General features: G+C 41.5%; 1 protein-coding gene across 1 annotated transcript; it reads right to left on the bottom strand.

Moving 5' to 3' along the window:
* Positions 1-3,511: 3,511 nt before the first annotated feature.
* Positions 3,512-6,064, bottom strand: UBD (ubiquitin D). The gene is made up of 2 exons (XM_081039322.1): positions 5,873-6,064; positions 3,512-4,526 (listed from the first exon to the last, which is right to left on the bottom strand). Exons 1-2 carry the CDS (start codon positions 5,888-5,890, stop codon positions 4,056-4,058), a joined length of 489 nt encoding a protein of 162 aa, XP_080895448.1. The 5' UTR covers positions 5,891-6,064; the 3' UTR covers positions 3,512-4,055.
* Positions 6,065-19,522: the final 13,458 nt, after the last annotated feature.

Consider the following 19,522-nt stretch of genomic DNA (forward strand, 5'->3'; position numbering starts at 1 on the left):
GATGAGCCCTAGAAAAACATACTGCTCCCCAATATTCCCCAATAAAAAACGAAAAAGAAAGAAACAATGGATTCTACCAGCACATCTGTCTAGGAGAAAGCTGCTCCACCAGCCCTTGGCCTGAGGCCAGACAACTCAGTTCCTCTCTGTATGTCCCCGGCACCTTCTGAGCTGCTGCCCCAGCACTGGAGTTCAGACCAAGTGAATCTGTCAGCAAGTAAGTACGTGCATGGTTCCTTTCAAAGGGATGCCTGGGACTGCAGCTGTCCTCCATCTCAGCCCCAATCTCTGCTGGTTTTCACAGCCAGAAGTTATGGGGATTTCTCTCCCCACCATTGGAAACCTGAGCTAGGAGACTGGTATGGGGCTAGGACCCCTTGCTCTTCTCGAGGCAGGGGGAGGGGGGGAACCTCCACAGCTGAGATGTCCCTCCAGATTTTTAACAGTCACACAGCTGTGAGACCAGCTCATTCCAAATCTCTGTCCCTCCTATCAGTCTCAAGGCGGCTTCTTCTGTATGTCCTTAGAAGTAAACCTCGGTTTAGCTAGACTTTAGGCCATTCTTGATGATGGTTGTTCTCTAACTTGATTGCAATTTTGATGTGGTCATGATTAGGTAGCCAAGGGAAACAACCCCCTCAAGGATACAATGTGAGTCACCTCTTTAGTTTGTTTCATTTTCTCAAGAAACAGTATCCGGCACCTGCAGCCTGTATAAAGCATTGGACTTTGCTGCTCCAGCAGAATGCGCTTGGCAGGAAAAGGAAGCCTTCTGAGGATCACATAACTATTAAGTGATAGACTCTGGATTCTAACCGAGGCAGTTTGGCAGTAGCTTTTAACTTCCTGCACCAGATTACATGGCTTCACCTTAACGCTAACGGTTGTACCTAGAGGAGGGTAGGTCGGGATTATGATTTCTAAATTAAAAACAGTGAATATGTTTAAAATAAGTTATCTATATAATGATATCTGTCAGGAAACATGCAGTAGACAGATTTGTATGTGACCTTTATCCATCACATCTATCGTTATGATTTCTGTACAATTAGGAAATTAGATCCAGCATCACTCTCAAGGGCTAAAAGGCTCTGTGTCCCCCTCATATTTGTTTGGAAAACATTTATTGAAATTACAGCTGGGAAGGCAGGACAGGAATCTTAGAGATCATCAAGTTCAAACTCCTTCTTTTAAACAAGAAAAAAGTTAGGTGAATGGAAATGAAGTGAGTTCCCCATATCAAGTAACTCAGCAACGGCAGTCATGCTAGGTGGAACCCAGTCCTCCTGACTTCCAGTTTAGTGTTCTTTCCTCGACCCAGACGACTCTTATTTAAAGGTTGGTTCACATGTGCTGGTCTGTGTCGATCATGACCATCACATTAGATTGTAAACTGGAGGGGCACAGGCATTGGAAGCAGCCTGGAAGAGAGACTCACCGTAGAGGAGCTCTTAGTAGTCAGCAGTATAATGGGTTGTATCAATAGAAGTAGAGCACCTGAAATAAAGAAGGTGATAAGTTCAGATCTTCCAAAGTACCGGTGACACCAAGCCTGGAATATTGCACTTGTTTATAGGCACTACACAGTTCAGAGAAGGAAGACTGAGGCACAGAAAATCTGTCTTCAAATACCTGAAGGGTGATCATGTGGGAGAAAGATTAGATTTCTATTTTGGCCCGTAGGAATACAACCAGGACCAGGGAAGCAGTTGAAACACCACTGATGTGGAAATCAGAGAGTACAAGTCCCACACGGCTACTCACTAGCGATGGCCTTGGAACAATGTAGGCTTTCTGAGCCTAAGTTCGTTCACCTATAAGATGGAGAATCTACTACCTTCCTCATAGAACCTGTTGAATACAGCCACTGAAGTATACGAATATATGGCTATCTCCCTAAACTAAGGATCTCGATTTGTAAATGAGATTACAATCGATAGCTGAGCATTGTGCGGACTTCCATCCCTTCCCCCACACACTCCACATGCCCGGGTTTTCCTTTGCTTGCAAGGGGTAATGTCACCCTTTTATATTTCGTCCTTCCAAACACTCTGGGAGCTTTCCTCCTTGAGGCCAGACACAGCGCAGAGGAGCGCTCGCTCCTGCTGGGCTTCTCAGACGGGCCCTCCCTCGGCCGGTCGTCTTTGTCCTTCTCGGCTTTCTGCCGACTCTGACTGACAGCTCGGCCCCGGCTGCTGGCGGGGCGCCGCCCGCGCCCGCACACGCCGCTGACCACTTCCGCTGCCACGAGGCCCGGGCGGAGGCGGCTTCACCTTGAGCGGGTGCCGGCGCTGGGGGGCGCCACAGCCGTGTGCCGCCGGCAGCGCGCCCCGCCCCGGCCTCCACGCCGCTCGGGGGCGCTGGCCCGCGCCTCCGGGCCCCGCAGCCTCGCCACCTCTGTGCCGCAAACGGCGCTTCTGGCGGCGCCGGCGCCGGCGCCGGGCTCGCCCGCCGGGTGGATCCCTTCGTCAGCGAGCTGCCCGCGTAGCTCCAGCTGGCCTGTGGCGGCGGCGGCTGCCGAGACGCGAGCGAGCGCTGGATGGTCGCCGCCGCGTGCTCATCCGCTCCGTGCCGGCCGCGGGCATCCTGCCTCCTATGGTGCCGCGGCCCGCGCCGTATGGGGCATGCGGTCCAGCGGGGACCAGAGGAAAGCGGTGGACACGCCTGGGTCCCCACCTGACAGCCGGACAGCCTGTTCTTGTGTCTCCACGGTGCCTGCCACAGGAGTCTCCCAAACTGACAAGGAAATCTTAGACTCTGCCTTACAGGAGCCACGGTCTCTGATATCGGGAAATCGTCCCAAGCTAATGCCCACCTACTCAGATGACTTGGGCCCACCACAGAGCACTTGACCCATAAGTTTAAGGAGGAACGCCCATCCGTGTACTTTATACTGGGTGGGGTTCAGTTGGGAAACTCTTCTTCAAGGAGGTGGTTCTTGGGCAAGTTTTAAAGATAAGAAGGGACTAGACTAGTGGCGAAGAAGGTGGGCATGTCTCAGCTTGTGAGAAAAACGTGCATGTGGCCAGTAAGGGGACATGACAGAGGGACAGTAAGACACAAGTAATTGAAGGGAGTAAGATGGAGAAAGCGACTCGAGTTCCCAAGAAAGAACCTGGTGCTAAAGGAAGCAGAAAGGAAAAAGCTATCAGCCAGAACGTGGGCAGAGTGTTGGGGTCAATCCAGACACCAAGCCCCACCTCCGTCACCCAAACAGATGCCCCCAACCTACAGAAGACCTGCGAGGCCGTAAGACAGGCAGGACAGACACTGGTCCACAATCCCCCACCTTTCAGAAAGTCCTTTCTCTTCTGAAGCAATCTGGCCCCAAGAATCCCCCACTAGAGACCCAAAATCTGTACGTTCCCAGGGAAAATATATTTCCATGCCCACCATAATCCCGAGAAATAACAACAATTTTCACTGGGTATGAGACAGGTAAGGGGGCAAGGTGCCAGGTTTCATTTCATACCAACCAGCTTTAAATAAGGCGACAGAAAGTAGTTTAATTGAATTTCTAAATTCTTTATTGACTAGATTGTAATCATGTAATTAATTCATTTCATAGTAAACCGTTTCATTGTTCTCTACAAGGAGAAATCCAATTTCGTTCAACAATTACCATGTGATATGATAGACGAAGCCCTGGTTTAAACATAGATGGAAACACAGAAATTAGTAGAACATGGATCCCAGCCTAAAACTTCCTACGTTGTCGGATAAGAAAGGAAATAGAAGTTTTTCTATATGTCAGAGGGAACCAAGGAAGGACTGAATCGCACGCTGGCTTTGAATGCTACCTCTAATGTGCCTTAAATTTTTATTTTCTGTTTTCAGTAATATACACAATCCTGCCACTTAATCAATTATGTTAGAATAGAAGAATCATAGAGTTAAAAAGTATCCTGCAGTCTGACTCCCCACTCGAAATCTACTCTTTCTATTTACCTCTTTCTCGCTAATTTTGAGAAATCATCAAAGGTTGTGGTTGGTGAGTTAAGAACGAAAAGGAAATAAGCTCCTTTGCTCCAGAGATCACCCCATCCCCAGGGTGGTCACCCTCCAATGCAGTGGTATGTCAAGAAGAGTAAATGGCCCCTTCTGATGTTATAGTCGGCCATGATCTTCCCATCTTCCAGTCTCTTTCCATTGCAAGTCACAATCTGTTTCTCAGGGGTTACAGCAGTTTTGGTCTCAATCATCTTTTTCACCTCGGGCACTGAACTGGACCTTCGCACCTGGAGGAGGTGCCTCTGCCCCTCATCACCTGACTCCACCAGAAACAGGGGCAGCTCCTCATCACTGGGCGTCACCACCTTCAGGGTGAGGTGGATGGTGGTCTCCTTGTCAATGCCGTAAGATGATAGCTTTCTCTGGGGCTTTAGGGTCTTCGAGCCCAGCAGGAGGACCTGCTGCTGCACAGGAACCTTGGTCTGAGACCGCACATGTTCATTGATCTTCTTCACTCTGTCATCCAAGTTGGCAGTGAAGGTCATTGGTTCCCATTCCTGAGAACGGACATTCACCTGGACAATGAGGTGCCAAGAGACAGTTACCAGGAACGCCTGCCCCGTTGTATACCCCTTGTTCCCCCTCCTTAGTTTCTCCTGCCCTTCACTGCCTGTCTGGTCCTCTGGCTGATTTATAACAAGCTGTGTCCCTCCCTCTCTTGGAGCTTCTCTTTTTGAATTTCCAGGTTATAACACAAACAAGAAAGGCAGTCTTATTCCTTATAATCATACCTCTCATTCGTCCAAAAAACATCATTAATAATTTCCCACCATATTCACCTGCCTCCTACCCAGATGAACTTTGTCAAATGTCAAAAAATAAATACAACTACAGAGTATCCAAAGGTATATGCCAGATTCTAAAAATAACTCCCAAAGAGAATTTCCAAGATTTGGCACCTAAGGGGAAACTCGCGGGACTGCCCTCCATGTCCATGTTAGAAGCAAACATGTTCTCCGTACTGTTTGTTTCTGTTTTAATGTCTCACTGCTTTATAATAATAACTTATTAGGTTGGTACAAAACTAATTGCGGTTTAAATTAAAAAAAAAAATGCAAAAACTGCAATTACTTTTGCACCAACCTAATACATAGTACCGTGACACTGTGTTCGAGGTTACTTTTTCTTCTGTATTTTCCCTGTTTTTATATCTATCTATTGTAGAATATAATTTCATCCTTTAATTAAAACAGGGCCTCACTCACAGCAGGTAAGGACTATATCTAAATCTTACTTCAGTAATCTGAAAAATGGGGAAGCTAACCCCTATGTTGTCACTTGAAAGCCTGGTGGTACCTCCCTCATGCTCCATTCAAACATATCTCCCCAATTTACAGGTCACAGACATTTCTTCACTGGACTGTCACTCCTGTGCTAAGCATTGCCTCCATTCCAGGTTCTCTTCATAGTGTTTATGTTCTTAAATAAGGTAGTGTGTCAGGTCATTAACAACTCAAGATAAATGAGTTGTGTGAACGTCCCTTTTGGGAGGAGAAGGAAGTTCAAGTTTAAGTCATGAGTCCCTAAACAAGATAAGGAAAAAGAGGCTTAAGACAATATTTCCAGTTTCAAGTGTTGCCAGCCCCGTTGAGCACAAAGCATACTCCCACTTCCTACCATTGATCCCTCATGACAGCCGGTCCAAGATCTGACCCAAAAGAGAACTCAGGAGCCAAATGACCAGCTTCTCTTCACAGAAAGTTCCCCCACATTCTGTAGATATCAATGCCTACCTCATCCCCTCAAGAAGCCTTCCCAGCCACCATGTCTCCCCGGGCACTGTCCCTCATCCATTCCTGAGATCCCCATCCCTTCGAGGTGCTTTCCCTTTCCCTACCCCCATTGTCAAATCCCAACTTACACAGAGGGTTGAAGCCATCTCTGCACTGAAGGGAGCAGCAGGAACCAGAGACCGAGAAAACAGAGGCTGAGGAGAAGGACGGCGCCCGCTTATATGCAAGAGGCTGAGCTGGAAATCCCCTACCTGTGTCAGCTTTCTTGTGCTCTTTGTTCTTGCATGGTCTCATGGATTTTCTTTCACTTTCGCTGGAGTGAGTCAAAAAACAAAAATGCTTTCTGATCAAGCGCTTCTCCTGTCAGCCAATCCATTTGCCCTCCTTCTTCCAAATATGGGATGGTCCTTCCCTGTTGAGAATTTTTCCCTAATCAACAACCCGCCACTTCCTGTCCCGGCTTATGACTGACCAGCCTGCAGCCTTGGGCTTCAATGGCTTAAAGACCTTTGATGCTTGGTGGTCTTCTGCTGCTGCTTTTAAGAGCCCTCATCAGTCAGGTTTCTTCCTGAGAGCAGGACCACCCAGGAGGGGACAGTCAGAGTTGGTGTGGAGTGAGCAGCCTGTTCACACTATCCTGGCAGGATGTGTGAAGCATGACTTGAGAAGACATAGGATAAATAACCCTGGATCAGTCCCACTGATGGGAGCCACTTACTACATTACCTTGGGCAAGTCTGTCCACCATTTTAGGTACTCGTTTTCTGGTTTATCAAATGAGATGAGTGGAAAGAATTCCTAAGTGTCTTCCAGCCTCACAAAACTTTATTTATAAAGCCTCCTTTACAAAGCCCTTTAGATTCCCGGTCTTGAGCTCTCTATCACTCTTCCTATCCTGTCCTGGGAACTGCAAACTGAATCCACCATGACTTGAGAACATTCCAAAGCCAACAATCAAAGGCTGACTCCCACCGTCCACACGTTAAAACAATCACACACTCACCCTCACACCACAGTGCCTCTGTTTGCCCACCTTCACTCCGGGATACTCCTCACTACTGTGATCTCAGACATACCTACAGGTGCTGCTCACTCCCCACCTCCTGAGATATGGACGGGGACAAAGCATTGCATGAGCTGTGCGTCTTCAGGGAATTCACTCAGTCACTCTTGATCCTCCTACCATTCCAGACTAATCACTTCCTTATCCCCAACTCTCAGGACCTTGCCAAAAAACCCATTAAAAAAAAACATTTATAAAAGTTCTCCAGATTTTTCAAAGTAAAAAGCCCGTAAAAATGCCAAGTTATCAAATTTGTTTGCTGTGTTTGCACTGATGCCTTTACTGTGCCTTCATTCACGGATGGATCACAAGTGATCCCATATTTTTCCATCTGGCAGAACTTGGATTCACAGAAGTACCTACCTAAAGTAATGGGATCCAAGAGCATATTCCAATATTTCAAAAAGCTTATCATGAACTATGTTTCTCTATGTGAAGCTCTTATTAGATAATCAGTTAATAAAATTGGAAAAGCTGATTATTATTTGAAAGCATTTTGTGGGGTTAGGCATGCTTCTTTAAACACATAGAATGAGTACGAAGGGGGAAGGAAGAGTGCTGTTGGAATAGGCAGGAAATCTTTGTTCCTTCTGTTCTCCTTTCAGATACCTCTCCAGGTTCCTATTGTTCCGTGTTTAGAAACCAAGATTGGGACCTTTGGCTGCAACACAGCAGAAAAGGGCTGGTCTGCACCCACTGTCCAATAGGATTTGGGTATTCTGAAACATCACCAGTGACTAGGCAGAAAATGTCATATCAGGTTGAGGGTGAGAAACAGGAAGCCCTGCAGCAGCAAAGGGATGGGGGGATGGGCCTGGGAAAAGAGAAAGTAAAAGCTGTATGTGCCCTGACTTAAGTAAACTTTTTTTTTTCAGATTGAATAAAATTTTATTAGAGGTAATTAAAACTGTTCTAAAGAGTTTCAACCCCAAACACTTGGATGGGTAAGCATAAGTAAATTTCACCCCTGATAGGTATTCATAGACAAATGCAACCTGTAAGAATATTGGGACATTATTTATCTTTTTTTTTTTTCTGATTTTTTTTTTTATTAGTTTCAGGTGTACAAGACAAGGTAATACTTAGACGCCCACCATCTACATCCCTCACACTGTGAACCTCCCTCCCCCCACCCACCATCCCTCTGACCTCACACCCAGCCATCACATCACACACATAAAATTATAGTTGGCATTCATTAATGTTTAGCCTCTGGTGCCACCTCACTGCAGTCAAAATGGCTATCATCAATAAATCAACAAACAACAAATGCTGGCGCGGATGTGGAGAAAAGGGAACGCTAGTGCACTGTTGGTGGGATTGCAGATTAGTGCAGCCACTATGGAAAACAGTATGGAGGTATCTCAGGAATCTGAAAATGGAACTACCCTATGATCCAGTAATTCCACTCCTAGGCATCTACCCGGAGAAATCCAAAACTCCAATTCAAAAATCAGTATGCACTCCTATGTTTATTGCAGCACTTAAGTAAACTTTTTAAAGGGGCTTTCACATTTCAAATTTTCTCTGCACCCATTACCCTCTCAGATCTTCACGTCACTTCTGGGAAAGAAGAAGGAGAGTAGATGTTTAAAGCTGTTTAGAATTAAATCACTCTCTTCTCGTACCTTTTCCTTGTTTTCCATTCTTGCCTCAGTAGCCTACACCATCTTGGGGCCAGTTCATTCTCAGGGGAAGCAAAGACCCTTAGCCAGAAGCTCCAGGAAGGAGAGCCCAGGAATGACATTTCCCAGTAATAGTATATGTCTGCTGATGCCCTCAGATCTATACCTTACAGCCCAGATCTGAGCTGCAGAGCTGTACATCTAGCTGCTTCCATGCACGGTTCCCTGAACTCCCTGCATACCCTTGAACATGCCAAACTCTCTGCCACCAGGTCACTGAGCACGCCTTTCCCTCCAACTCTGCCCCCAACTCCATGAAATTTATAAGAATATTCAATGTAAGTAGCAGCTCTTCTGTCCTTTCATACTCTCTCTGAAAGCCTCTTGGAGCACTTTTCTCCAGCAATGGGATTATCTGCTTACTTGTCCTTTACTCCCATTAAAGAGTAGGAATATTGAGGGTCAGGATTGTGTCTCCATTAACTTGTATCTTCAGCACTTCTTGGACAAGCTGTCTGGCACTGTAAATAATAAATATTTACTAAATGAATGAATAAGTAAGTGAATAAAAATGGAAACTAGTGAGTGTTTATTATATTTCAGAAATTGCACAAGACATTATTAAACGGAAACTCATTAACTGTTCTAGCATTCTAATGAGGTAAGCGTCAGTATCCTTATTGATAAGAAAGAAGCTAACTCACCCACAGTCATTTTAGTAGTAGCTGCTAAGGGAACTAGTTGGGGGAAGGAATACAGAGAGCTAAAGGACAGCAGAGGGTACGAGGGGTCTTAGGATGAGTGAGAGCAAAGAGAGTTTCAGGACCTATATGTATTCAGGCATATCCCTGGGTGGCACACGCAGACTGGACCAGCGTGTATTTCCCTACTTGGCAGAGGTGAGCAAAGAGCCTGTGATTGCAGGCCCAGAGCCTGGAGGGAGGTCACAGCCTGCTGCAAATGTACATGAGAACTGCTAACCCAGGAGTGTGAGTGTTCAAACTGTGACTGCCATGCAACTCCACGTGCAAATAGAGGAACTGCCCACTGGAGCTGGGGATTTCCAGCATAGAGTTACTCTAAGGACAATCCTGTGATCCCTCCAGGAAAAAATAATTCAGGGGATTCCCTACCCAAAGAGGACCTGGATTCTGAGAAACAGTGTCCTTTCAAGTAACAAAATAAAAAATCTGGACTCTGATCTTCCCTCTCCTCTCTCTCCTCCTTTCCTATGTGAAATTTCCTCCCAGCCAAAAGCCAGGGTGAGGACTGTTCGAGATATCTGGTGCCCCTTAGCTGATCACAGGTAGGATTTCTTCTTGGGACCTGACCTCTTCCTTGCTTTCTACCACATTATCAATCTTTTTTCCCCTCTGGGTCATGATATGGAAATTGTTTCAGAGGCAGAACAGAAAGATCTCTTCTCATTTGCCTTTTTATCAAATTCAGGAAACCAACCAAGATCAAATATCACTCTATGGAGATATTGCCAGGTTATTAAACAAATGTCTCAGATATCTACAAACCTCCCAACTCGGCCCTAGTGATAGGTGCTATTGGACTAGTCACTGCCCCCAGTTGAGTCCTCCCTCTGCGAAAGCAGAGGCCCCTTTCGCATCTCTCTAATAATGCCAATGAAAGAGTTTGTAAAACTACTATGAGATCCAGAATATTGCTTCAGAAATGCCAGCCAAACCCAATGAAAATGTTACTGTGAATTCTCATTTGTTGAAGGTTGGAAAGGAAAACAAACAAACAAACAAACAATAAAACCTTGTCCACTCTCAAAGGGCAATCTGACAATACCTATCCAAATTGAAAATGGACATGCCAAACTAAAGCAACTCAAATACCTTTTAGTAATAGGGAAACACATAACTGAATTGTAGAGTATCATTAGCAGTAAAAATGGATGGATTATACCTACAAGCAACAATATGGATCAATATACTAGCAACCTATTGAATGAAAAAAAAACTAGACCAAGAAGACTACATAAAGTATGACACGCTTTGTAAGTCTTAAAAACAAGCAGAACTGCAGAGGGAAAGAGATATGCCACTTTCAAATTCAGAGTATGTTCACTTTTTAAAATAAATGAAACCTAGTCTAAATGCAGATATGAGTTACTTGAAGATTTTCAACAGGGAAAAAAGGCATTTGGGAACCCTCTGACATCTCATCTTGTCATTTCGAGAGTCTAAAGTTTGACTATGAGAACTTAATGTTTGGTGAAAGCAATTTATTGAATGGTACTAATGTATGTTACTTTTTTATTTATTTATTTATTAGTTTCAGGTGTATAAGACAAGGTAATACTTAGACGTTCATCATTTATATCCCTCACACTGTGAACCCCCCTTCCCCCATCCACTATCCCTCCGACCTCACACTGAGCCATCACATTATATATATAAATTTATAGTTGGCATTCATTAATGTTTAGATTCTGGTGTACAATGCCATGATCAGGTATCCACAGTATCCCTGAGGTGGTCTCCCAAATAGGACGCATGTCCATCGGATACCCAACAAAATCTTTACAACATTATTGAATACGTTCCCCAAATTAATTTTCAAAAAACCCTGAGGCCATCTTGTGGTTACCAGCTGCTTCCAAATCCCTTCACCTTTCCCCTTATCCCCAACCCCCCCCCACACCCATCTAACAACTCTCGTTTTTTTCTCTGTGTCCCCAAAACTGTTTCTGATTAGTTCATTCACATATTCTTTTCTTTAGATTCCACATATAAGTGAGATCATATGGTACTTGTCTTTCTCTTTCTGACTTATTTCGCTTAACAAAATGTTCTCTAGATCCATCCACGTTGTTGCAAATGATAAGATTTCTTTCTTCTTTATGGCTGCGTAATACTCCCTTGTATAAATGTACCACAGCTTCTTAATCCAGTCATCTACCGATGGGCATTTTGGTTGTTTCCATATCTTGGCTATTGTGTAAAGTGCTGCAATAAACATAGGAGTGCATACAGATTTTTGAATTGGAGTTTTGGATTTCTCCGGGTAGATGCCTAGGAGTGGAATTACTGGATCATAGGGTAGTTCCATTTTCAGATTCCTGAGATACCTCCATACTGTTTTCCATAGTGGCTGCACTAATCTGCAATCCCACCAACAGTGCACTAGCGTTCCCTTTTCTCCACATCCGCGCCAGCATTTGTTGTTTTTTGATTTATTGATGATAGCCATTTTGACTGGCGTGAGGTGGTATCTCATTGTGGTTTTTATTTGCATTTCTCTGATGATTAGTGAGGTTGAGCATTTCTTCATATGTCTTCTTGCCTTCTGTATGTCCTTTTTAGAGAAATGTCTCCCCAAGTCCTCTGCCCATTTTTTAATTGGGTTGTTTGTTTTTTTGGAGTTGAGTTGAGTAAGTTTTTTATAGATTTGTGATATTAATCCCTTATCAGATATATCATTGGCAAATATCTTTTCCCATACAGTAGGATCCCTTTTTGTTTTATTGATGGTTTCCTTTGCTGTGAAAAAACTTTTTAGTTTGATGTAATCCCACATGTTTATTTTTTCTCTTACTTCCCTCGCGCGAGGGGATATATCAGTGAAAATCTTACTCCGGGCAATGTCCATGAAGTTTCTTCCTATATTTTCTTCTAGATATTTTATGGTTTCAGATCTTACATTTAAGTCTTTAAGCCATTTTGAATTTTTCCCCATTTTTAATGTTTTTTTTATCCTTATCCTTTGTTATGTTTAAATGTATAGAGTCCTATTTTGTATAGGGGTTGCCATTTCCTGCTCCTGTCTGTCTGTTCATAATATTGCTCATGGTTTTGTATTCTTTTGACTTTTTAGCCTCCTTCAGTACTTCTGTAATGCAGATCATGTGTCAGAAAATTCCCTCAGCTTTTGCATGTTTGGAAAGGTCTTTATTCCTCCTTCATATCTAACAAATATCTTGGCTGGATATATTATTCTTGGCTGATAAATTCTCTCTTTCAATAGTTTGAATATTTGATTCTACTTTCTTCTGACTTGTAGAGTTTCTGCTGAAAAATCTGATGATAGTTTAATGGGCTTTCCCTTATAAGCTACTGCTTCCTCCCGCCCCCTTCCACCCCCCCCCCGCCTCCTTGCTGCCTTGATAATTCTTTCTTTGTCATTTTTTTTAAATGTTTTTTTTGTTTTATTTTATTTTATTTTTACATCCCTCACACCGTGAACCCCCCTCCCCCCATCCACAACCACCCCGACCTCACACCGAGCCATCACATTATACACAAAAAATTATAGTTGGCATTCATTAATGCCCAGCCTCTGGTGTACAATGCCATGACCAGGCATCCACAGCATCCCTGAGGTGGTGTCATTTGTTTTTGATAGCTTCAATATAATGAGCCTTGGAGAAGCTTTGTTGGGATTGAGGTAATTAGGTGTTTTGTTTGTTTCTTGGATTTGAGGATCCAGTCTTTTTCACAGATTTAGATGTTCTCGTCAACTATTTGTTTGAATATACTCTCTGTCTCCTTTTCCCTTATTTCTCCTTCTGGTATACTCATTATTCTTATGTTGCTCTTTCTGATGGCGTCAGAAACTACTTGTAGAATTCTTTCATTTCTATTAATTCTCAAGTCTCGCTCTTCTTCCATTTGTGTCATTTCCAGATTTCTATCTTCAATATCAGTAATATTTTCCTCCATCTGGTCAGCTGTATTGTCCAAGCTGGCTATTTTTTTTCATATCTTTTATTGAGTTCTTTATCTGCAGAATTTCTAATAGATTGTTTGTTTTGTTTCGTCCTGTTTTTTATTTCAATCTCTTTGGTAAAATGTTAACTTTGTTTTTTGTGTTTCTGAGTTCACTAAATTGCCTGTGTTTTCTTGCATTTCATTGAGTTTTTTCAGAACTGCAATTTTGATTTCTCTGTCATTTAAATCACATATTTCCGTGTCTTTTAGTTTATTTTCTGGAGAGTTTTCATCTTCTTTTTGGGCTGCCTTGTTACCTTGGTTTTTCGTGGCAATTAATGAATTATTACTTTTTCCTGGGTACCTACAGTAGTGGGTTCTGCAGTAGGTTGAAAAAGATCCTCCTCTTGCTCTTCAGTAGGTGTTGCTGAAATGTTTTATTATCTCTCCCACTGAAGCCTTTTATTTTCTCTCATTCTGTAGTGTTCTATTTTCTGTAGTGTTCACTGTTCTGACTTCTTATTCGATGGAGGGTGATCTGGAAGGTGGGCTTCTCCTCTGTGAGCAGGTCACCTTAGTCTCAGTGGGTGATAGAGTTTTGAGTTTCTGAATCCCCAGTGCTGCCCCTGCAGCCTGATGAAGAATCTGCGTATTTCAGTGGCTCTGCTTACCACCTCAGGGTCTGCCCAGAATGGTGGAGATGGGGTGGGTTGTGAGTGGTGGTGGCAGGTTTATGGCTCCGAGATGTGGTGACTACCAGCCCACAGCTGTCTTGCCCCTACAGTTCCTTCCTTTTCACTGAAATTAGTTGCACTGTGAGTCTGTGGCTGCCAGATCATCATTCCAGTTTTCAGGGTTGTAGATATTCTGTTCTTTAATCTGACTTGGTTACAGTTTCTTTTGGAGCCAGCTTCTGACACTGAGAGTCAGGGTGGGGTGAGCTCTGGGAGGGTGGAGGGGAGGAAGCCAGGCTCTGTGTCTTTGTTTTGTGTTTTCTGCCTGGCAGTGAGGCCTTAAACCATTGTTCTCACACTTCTGGTTAGGTCTTTGATCTGAGGTCTGTGCTTCAATTGCCGGGTTAGCTGTGTTATATGCTGATCTCTCAGGCAGGACTGCAGGCCTGAATTCTTCCCTCTCCCGGGTCTACAATGAACTCCGGACTGCAGTGAGCTCTGGGCTGCATGCCATGGGTCCCATCTCTACATTTCCTCCTTCCCTTCTCCCATTTGCTCTGATTCACCTACCTTCAGGTGTTTCGATGAGTGGATCTCTCAGACCTGCTTGCGTGTTGTGTAGGGAATCATTTTTTGAATTATAGCTGTTCAAATTGTAACTTCAAGGTGAGAGATCAAGGAGCACTACTCATGCTGCTATTTTCTGGTGTCAAGATCTATTTGGTCATACTTGTATTTTCAAACTAAGAACTGTAATGCCTTACTCTTTAATATTGTTTGAAAATATACAGGATACATGGATCACATTCACTGTACTCATGATCTCATGATTTTACCTGGCATATATTCTCATCTGATATGAATTTGCATCAGGGTTTGAGTGAAGATAGAATGAGACAATCATGCAAATAATTCTAAGATGTGAGTGTAAAGAAAAAATTAGTTTCCCAATCGGCCTTAAAGCAGCATATAACTCTTGGTCTTATTTTTGTGTATGTTGTGAAAAATAATAAAAACAGCACTTCATCATGGAGTCAGTGCCACCATCCCAGAGAAATTGCCTTGCATGTCTTATTTCTCAAACCTCTGGAATGTTTGACCTGGAAAAAATAACCTTTGAACTAGGCCAAAGCAACACTGTATTCCAAACAACTGTTTGCAAAGCTAACAGGAAAGCAGACATCCTGACTACCAGACTAAAAAATTAAAAAGTCTTCAATTTGTGATTTAGTTAGAATTTTGAATATGGAAGGCCATCATAACAATGATCTAGTACATGAGAATAACTAACTGAATAAAATAAGTGAATAAGAGAACAAATGCTTGCATGAATAGAGTTAATATTAACATAAATCCAGTTCTCATTCATTCTGGGGTTAGTGGCTCTTAGAGAAAAAGTAAACAACCTCTTTTCCTATAGTGTCTTCCTTTTCTAATGACTCTTCGTACTTTACAGTTCAGTAGTGTTTTGTTGGCAGTTACCTATCTCTTTTTCCCTGAGGACGCCTTAAACTTTGAAGAAAGTTTATCTCATTGTTGTTTGTTAAGTGGCCTGCCTCCAGAGGCCTCTTACAGGAGTTAAGATGTGTAATCATTAAAACCATGAGGCAAAATTGAGATAGAATCACCAGTGACTGCTTGACAAAGCTAGCACCTCTAGAGACAACCGTGAAAGTGTTTAGTATGTATGCCCTTATCAATTATCTTGTTCTTCAGAGAAAATAGTTTTAAGGCACTTAAGCAGTTATGTACTTACTGATTTTGTGAAAACATTTATAACATTTTAATAATACAATTATCTACAAGCTTTCTAATAAGCCCCCAAGTGACCTTGGTAGAACAAGACCTTGCTTGATAACAACCAATATCCAAGGAGACCATATTTAATTGCTTAGAAACTGCAAAATGATGGCTTTAAGCAGCTTCTGATTGCTCTATGCAAAAAGAATGATCTGTTTCCTAGTACAGATCTTGGTGATCATGTCTTTAGTACAGAATCATGACTGCCATAATCTGGAGTCTCATAGAGAAAATAAATACTGTAAGGACCTCCAAAGTTATTCTAAACTACTCTTTGTATTAGCAGAAAGAATTCAAACTCTAAAATATCAAATTCTGTTTTGTGTTTAAATGAGATGGAATTATCTAATGAAATACTCCAAATTAGACTGATTTGATTTTTCATTCTTTTTCATTTTTCCATGAAAACAATAAACCATGCTATTAAGCTTTAATGAAATATATACATCAGTTAATAATAGAACTTTTAGATTCAGACTGTTTGAGTTTGAACAGTGGCCTACCAATCATTCATATGTGACCTTAAGAAAGCCAGTTAACAATCCTGTGGCTGAATTGTTTATCTGTAAAAAAGACAGTAATAGTACTTGACTCATATGGAAAAAAGCCAGTAAAAGTACAAGGTCCTGAGGCATGTAATCTGAACAACTGGTAGCAGGGCTGGGTGGAGAAGAAAAACTTGTGCACCGTTCTCGGGTTGATGGGACTTTTTTATATAATGAGTTTGGGGAATAAATATGTAAGTTGTCTTGAAAGAATTTACGTTGGATGTACATAAAAGAGGGTAGGGGGCAGGAAAAGGTGAAACAGAAAATTCTGGGATAGGTAATAGCTGTCTGGAAGTTAATTCAAAACTTCAACACATATTCAGGAATGTGAACAGTCTTTTGTTGACTTTGGCCTGCAGTTGCTAACTGATTAACTTCCCTTGTCTCTTCCTCCCACCTTCCAGCCTACTGCAATTTAATATAGGATATCTCAGAATTTTTCTCTTGTCAACTGCGTCTGAAAGAAATAAGCACTGACTATTTTGTTTCACTTATTGTTAATCAAATTTCAAACACAGATTCTAGTTTGCAATATGATGGCATGAACAAACTCACTCTATCTTTCTCACTAAATTCAGCTATAAAACCTAAACAGAATGAAAGGAGAAGCTATTTTGAGCACCATGAAAAGTAAATACAGAGGGTGCCAAAAAAGTGTATACACATTTTAAGAAAGGAAAAAAATTGTATTAAAATTGGAACGTAATGAATGACGCCAGCATTCATTTGATTAATGCTATCTTTAGAGGAAATGTCATACTACACATTGCTACCATGATTCAATTCAACTTCAAAAAGTAATACATAGATAACATCTCTTAAAATGTGTACATTTTTTTTATCACCCCCGGTATTGGCATGTAGAGTGAGGAAGAAAACTAGAATTCAAAGAACCCCCAACTTGGCAACGTTTATTATACATTCTTTCCAGAATACCTCAGCTTGAGCTAAACACATCCAAAAACACAGAAGTAACCCAGTTAACACCATACCATAGTCTGAGAGAGCTCTATAAGAAGCCCTCTACATCTGGTTTAAGGAACAAGAAAGGAATTCCTAATATTCAGGATGAAGAATATCAAACTCTGTACTAGCCCAGATTCTCCAGAAAACAGAACCAATGGGATGTATATATAAAGAGATATTTATTTAAGTAATTGGCTCATGTGATTATTGGTGCTGGTAAATCCAAAATCTGAAGGGTTGGTTGAAGGGTGGAGACCCAGGGAAAGCTAATGCTGCAGTTCAAATATAAACACTGTCCGGCTAAAGACCCATATAAGAGCTTAAGTTACAGATTATGTTGTTTTTCTTTGTCTCCTTTTTCATACCCAGACTATTCTGTGGCAACAGTAACAGTGGCTGAGTTGGGAAAAGAACCCGTAAGTGCTAAACTTCTGATGCAGTGCGAAAGCTCTCCATTCTGTGGAGCTGCAGTTCAATGAGAGTGGAACCAGCTCCACTTTTTTTTCTCTCTGTCTCTGACTACTGCTTCTCCTCAGACTGAGTGCAATGTAGAAAGCACAAAGTGATATAGAGTTAATGTGTTATAGAATTGTACACCTGAAACCTAAGTAACTTTACTAACAATTGTCACCCCAATAAACTTTAAGTAAAAAAAAAAAAAAGAAGAAGAAGAAGAAGAAAGGAAGAAAGTGCATGGCAGAGGAAGGTAACTAGAGCTTCAAGTTTCTAGCCAGAGAACCAAAAAAGGGTCCCCACAGAAACAGATATTATCAGGGAGATAAAAGAGAGATAGCAAATTTCAAATGCATGGATCTGATACTAATAGCATAGCAAAAACTTTGAGAATTGAACTTTCAGGTCCCACACTGACTACTACTAAATGAGACAGCCGATGGGACAGATCTGAAAAACATTGCAAAACCTTTGTAAATTAAACTAACATTACAACCACCGCCCACAAGAGGCAGGTTAAATCTGAGGCTTGACCTTAACCAGATTAATTGCCTGCTAAAACAAAAGTATCAACATGCTCCATAGGACTTAAACAAGAACCAGAATCTCAAAATGTAACACTGAAAACAATTAAGATACAATCCAAAATTACTCAGCATACAAAAAAACAACAAAATTTTTCAACTTACATAGGAAAATATAATCAATGGATGCCAACACTGAGAGGACACAGATGTTGAATTATCTAACGAAGAATTTAAAACAGATATAAAAATACTTGAACAAGCAATTGAAAACACTCATAAAATATATGGAATAATAAAAAGTCTTAGCAAAGAAATAGAAAATAAAAAGAAAAAACAAATGAAAATTTTTGAACTACAACAATCAAAATATGTAACTATTGGATGGGCTTGATAGCAGAATGGAGATGACAAAGCAAAGACAGTCAACTTGAATTTAGGTCAGCAAAAATTATCCAATCTAAGCAATAGAGAAAAAAGTATATTGGAAAAAGTGAACAGAATTTTGGGAATCTGTGAGACCATAACAAAAGGCTCACATTGCTGTCATCGGAGTCCTGCTGGTAAAGGAGAAAGTGTGTGATATTGAAAACATTTTTGGAAGAAATAATAATGAGAAACTTCTCACGTTTTGTAAAAGATGTAAGTCTACTGATACAAGAAGCTTAGAGAATACCAAATAAGGTCAACTCCCCCCATCCAAAATCTATAATCAGACAATTAAAATAATAAAAATTAAAGAGAAAATATTGAAAACGGCAAGGTAAAAATAACGTATTAACTAATGAGTAGTGATTTGAATACCTACACATTACTCATTGGAAACCATGAAAACAACATTTTTACAGTGCAGGAAAAAAATCAACGTACAATTTATGTCCAGTGAAAATATTCTTCAGGAATGATATGAGCTGTAAGTATTCTCATATGTGGGAAGACTAAGAGAAGTTGTGTCCAGAAAAACATTACTAAGATAATTGCTAAAAAGAAGTTCCCCAGACAAAAGGGAAATGATACAGAGAGAACCTTGTAAAATCAGAAATTAAGAAAGGTTAACAGAAATAGTAAATATCTGTATAACAATACCGTGTTTCCCAAAAATAAGACCTAGCCAGACAATCAGCTCTAATGTGTCTTTTGGAGCAAAAATTAATATGAGATCTGGTCTTATTTTACTTATTTTACTATAAGACCGGGTCTCATAATAAATTTTACTATTTACTTATAGTAAAATAAGACCGGGTCTTATATAACATATATTTTTTTGTGTCTATTTCATTTATTTCTGCTCTGATCTTTATTATTTCCTTCCTTGTACTCCTTTTGAGCTTATTTTGTTGTTCTTTTCCAGTTCCCTTAAGTGTAAAGATAGACTGTTGATTTGAGGGTTTTTTTGTTTCTTTAGGTAGCCCTGCATTGCTATGAATTTCCCTCTTAGGACTACTTTCACTGTTTTCC

Source organism: Rhinolophus hipposideros (genome assembly GCF_964194185.1).
Source record: "Rhinolophus hipposideros genome assembly, chromosome: 3".
NCBI lineage: Eukaryota > Metazoa > Chordata > Mammalia > Chiroptera > Rhinolophidae > Rhinolophus > Rhinolophus hipposideros.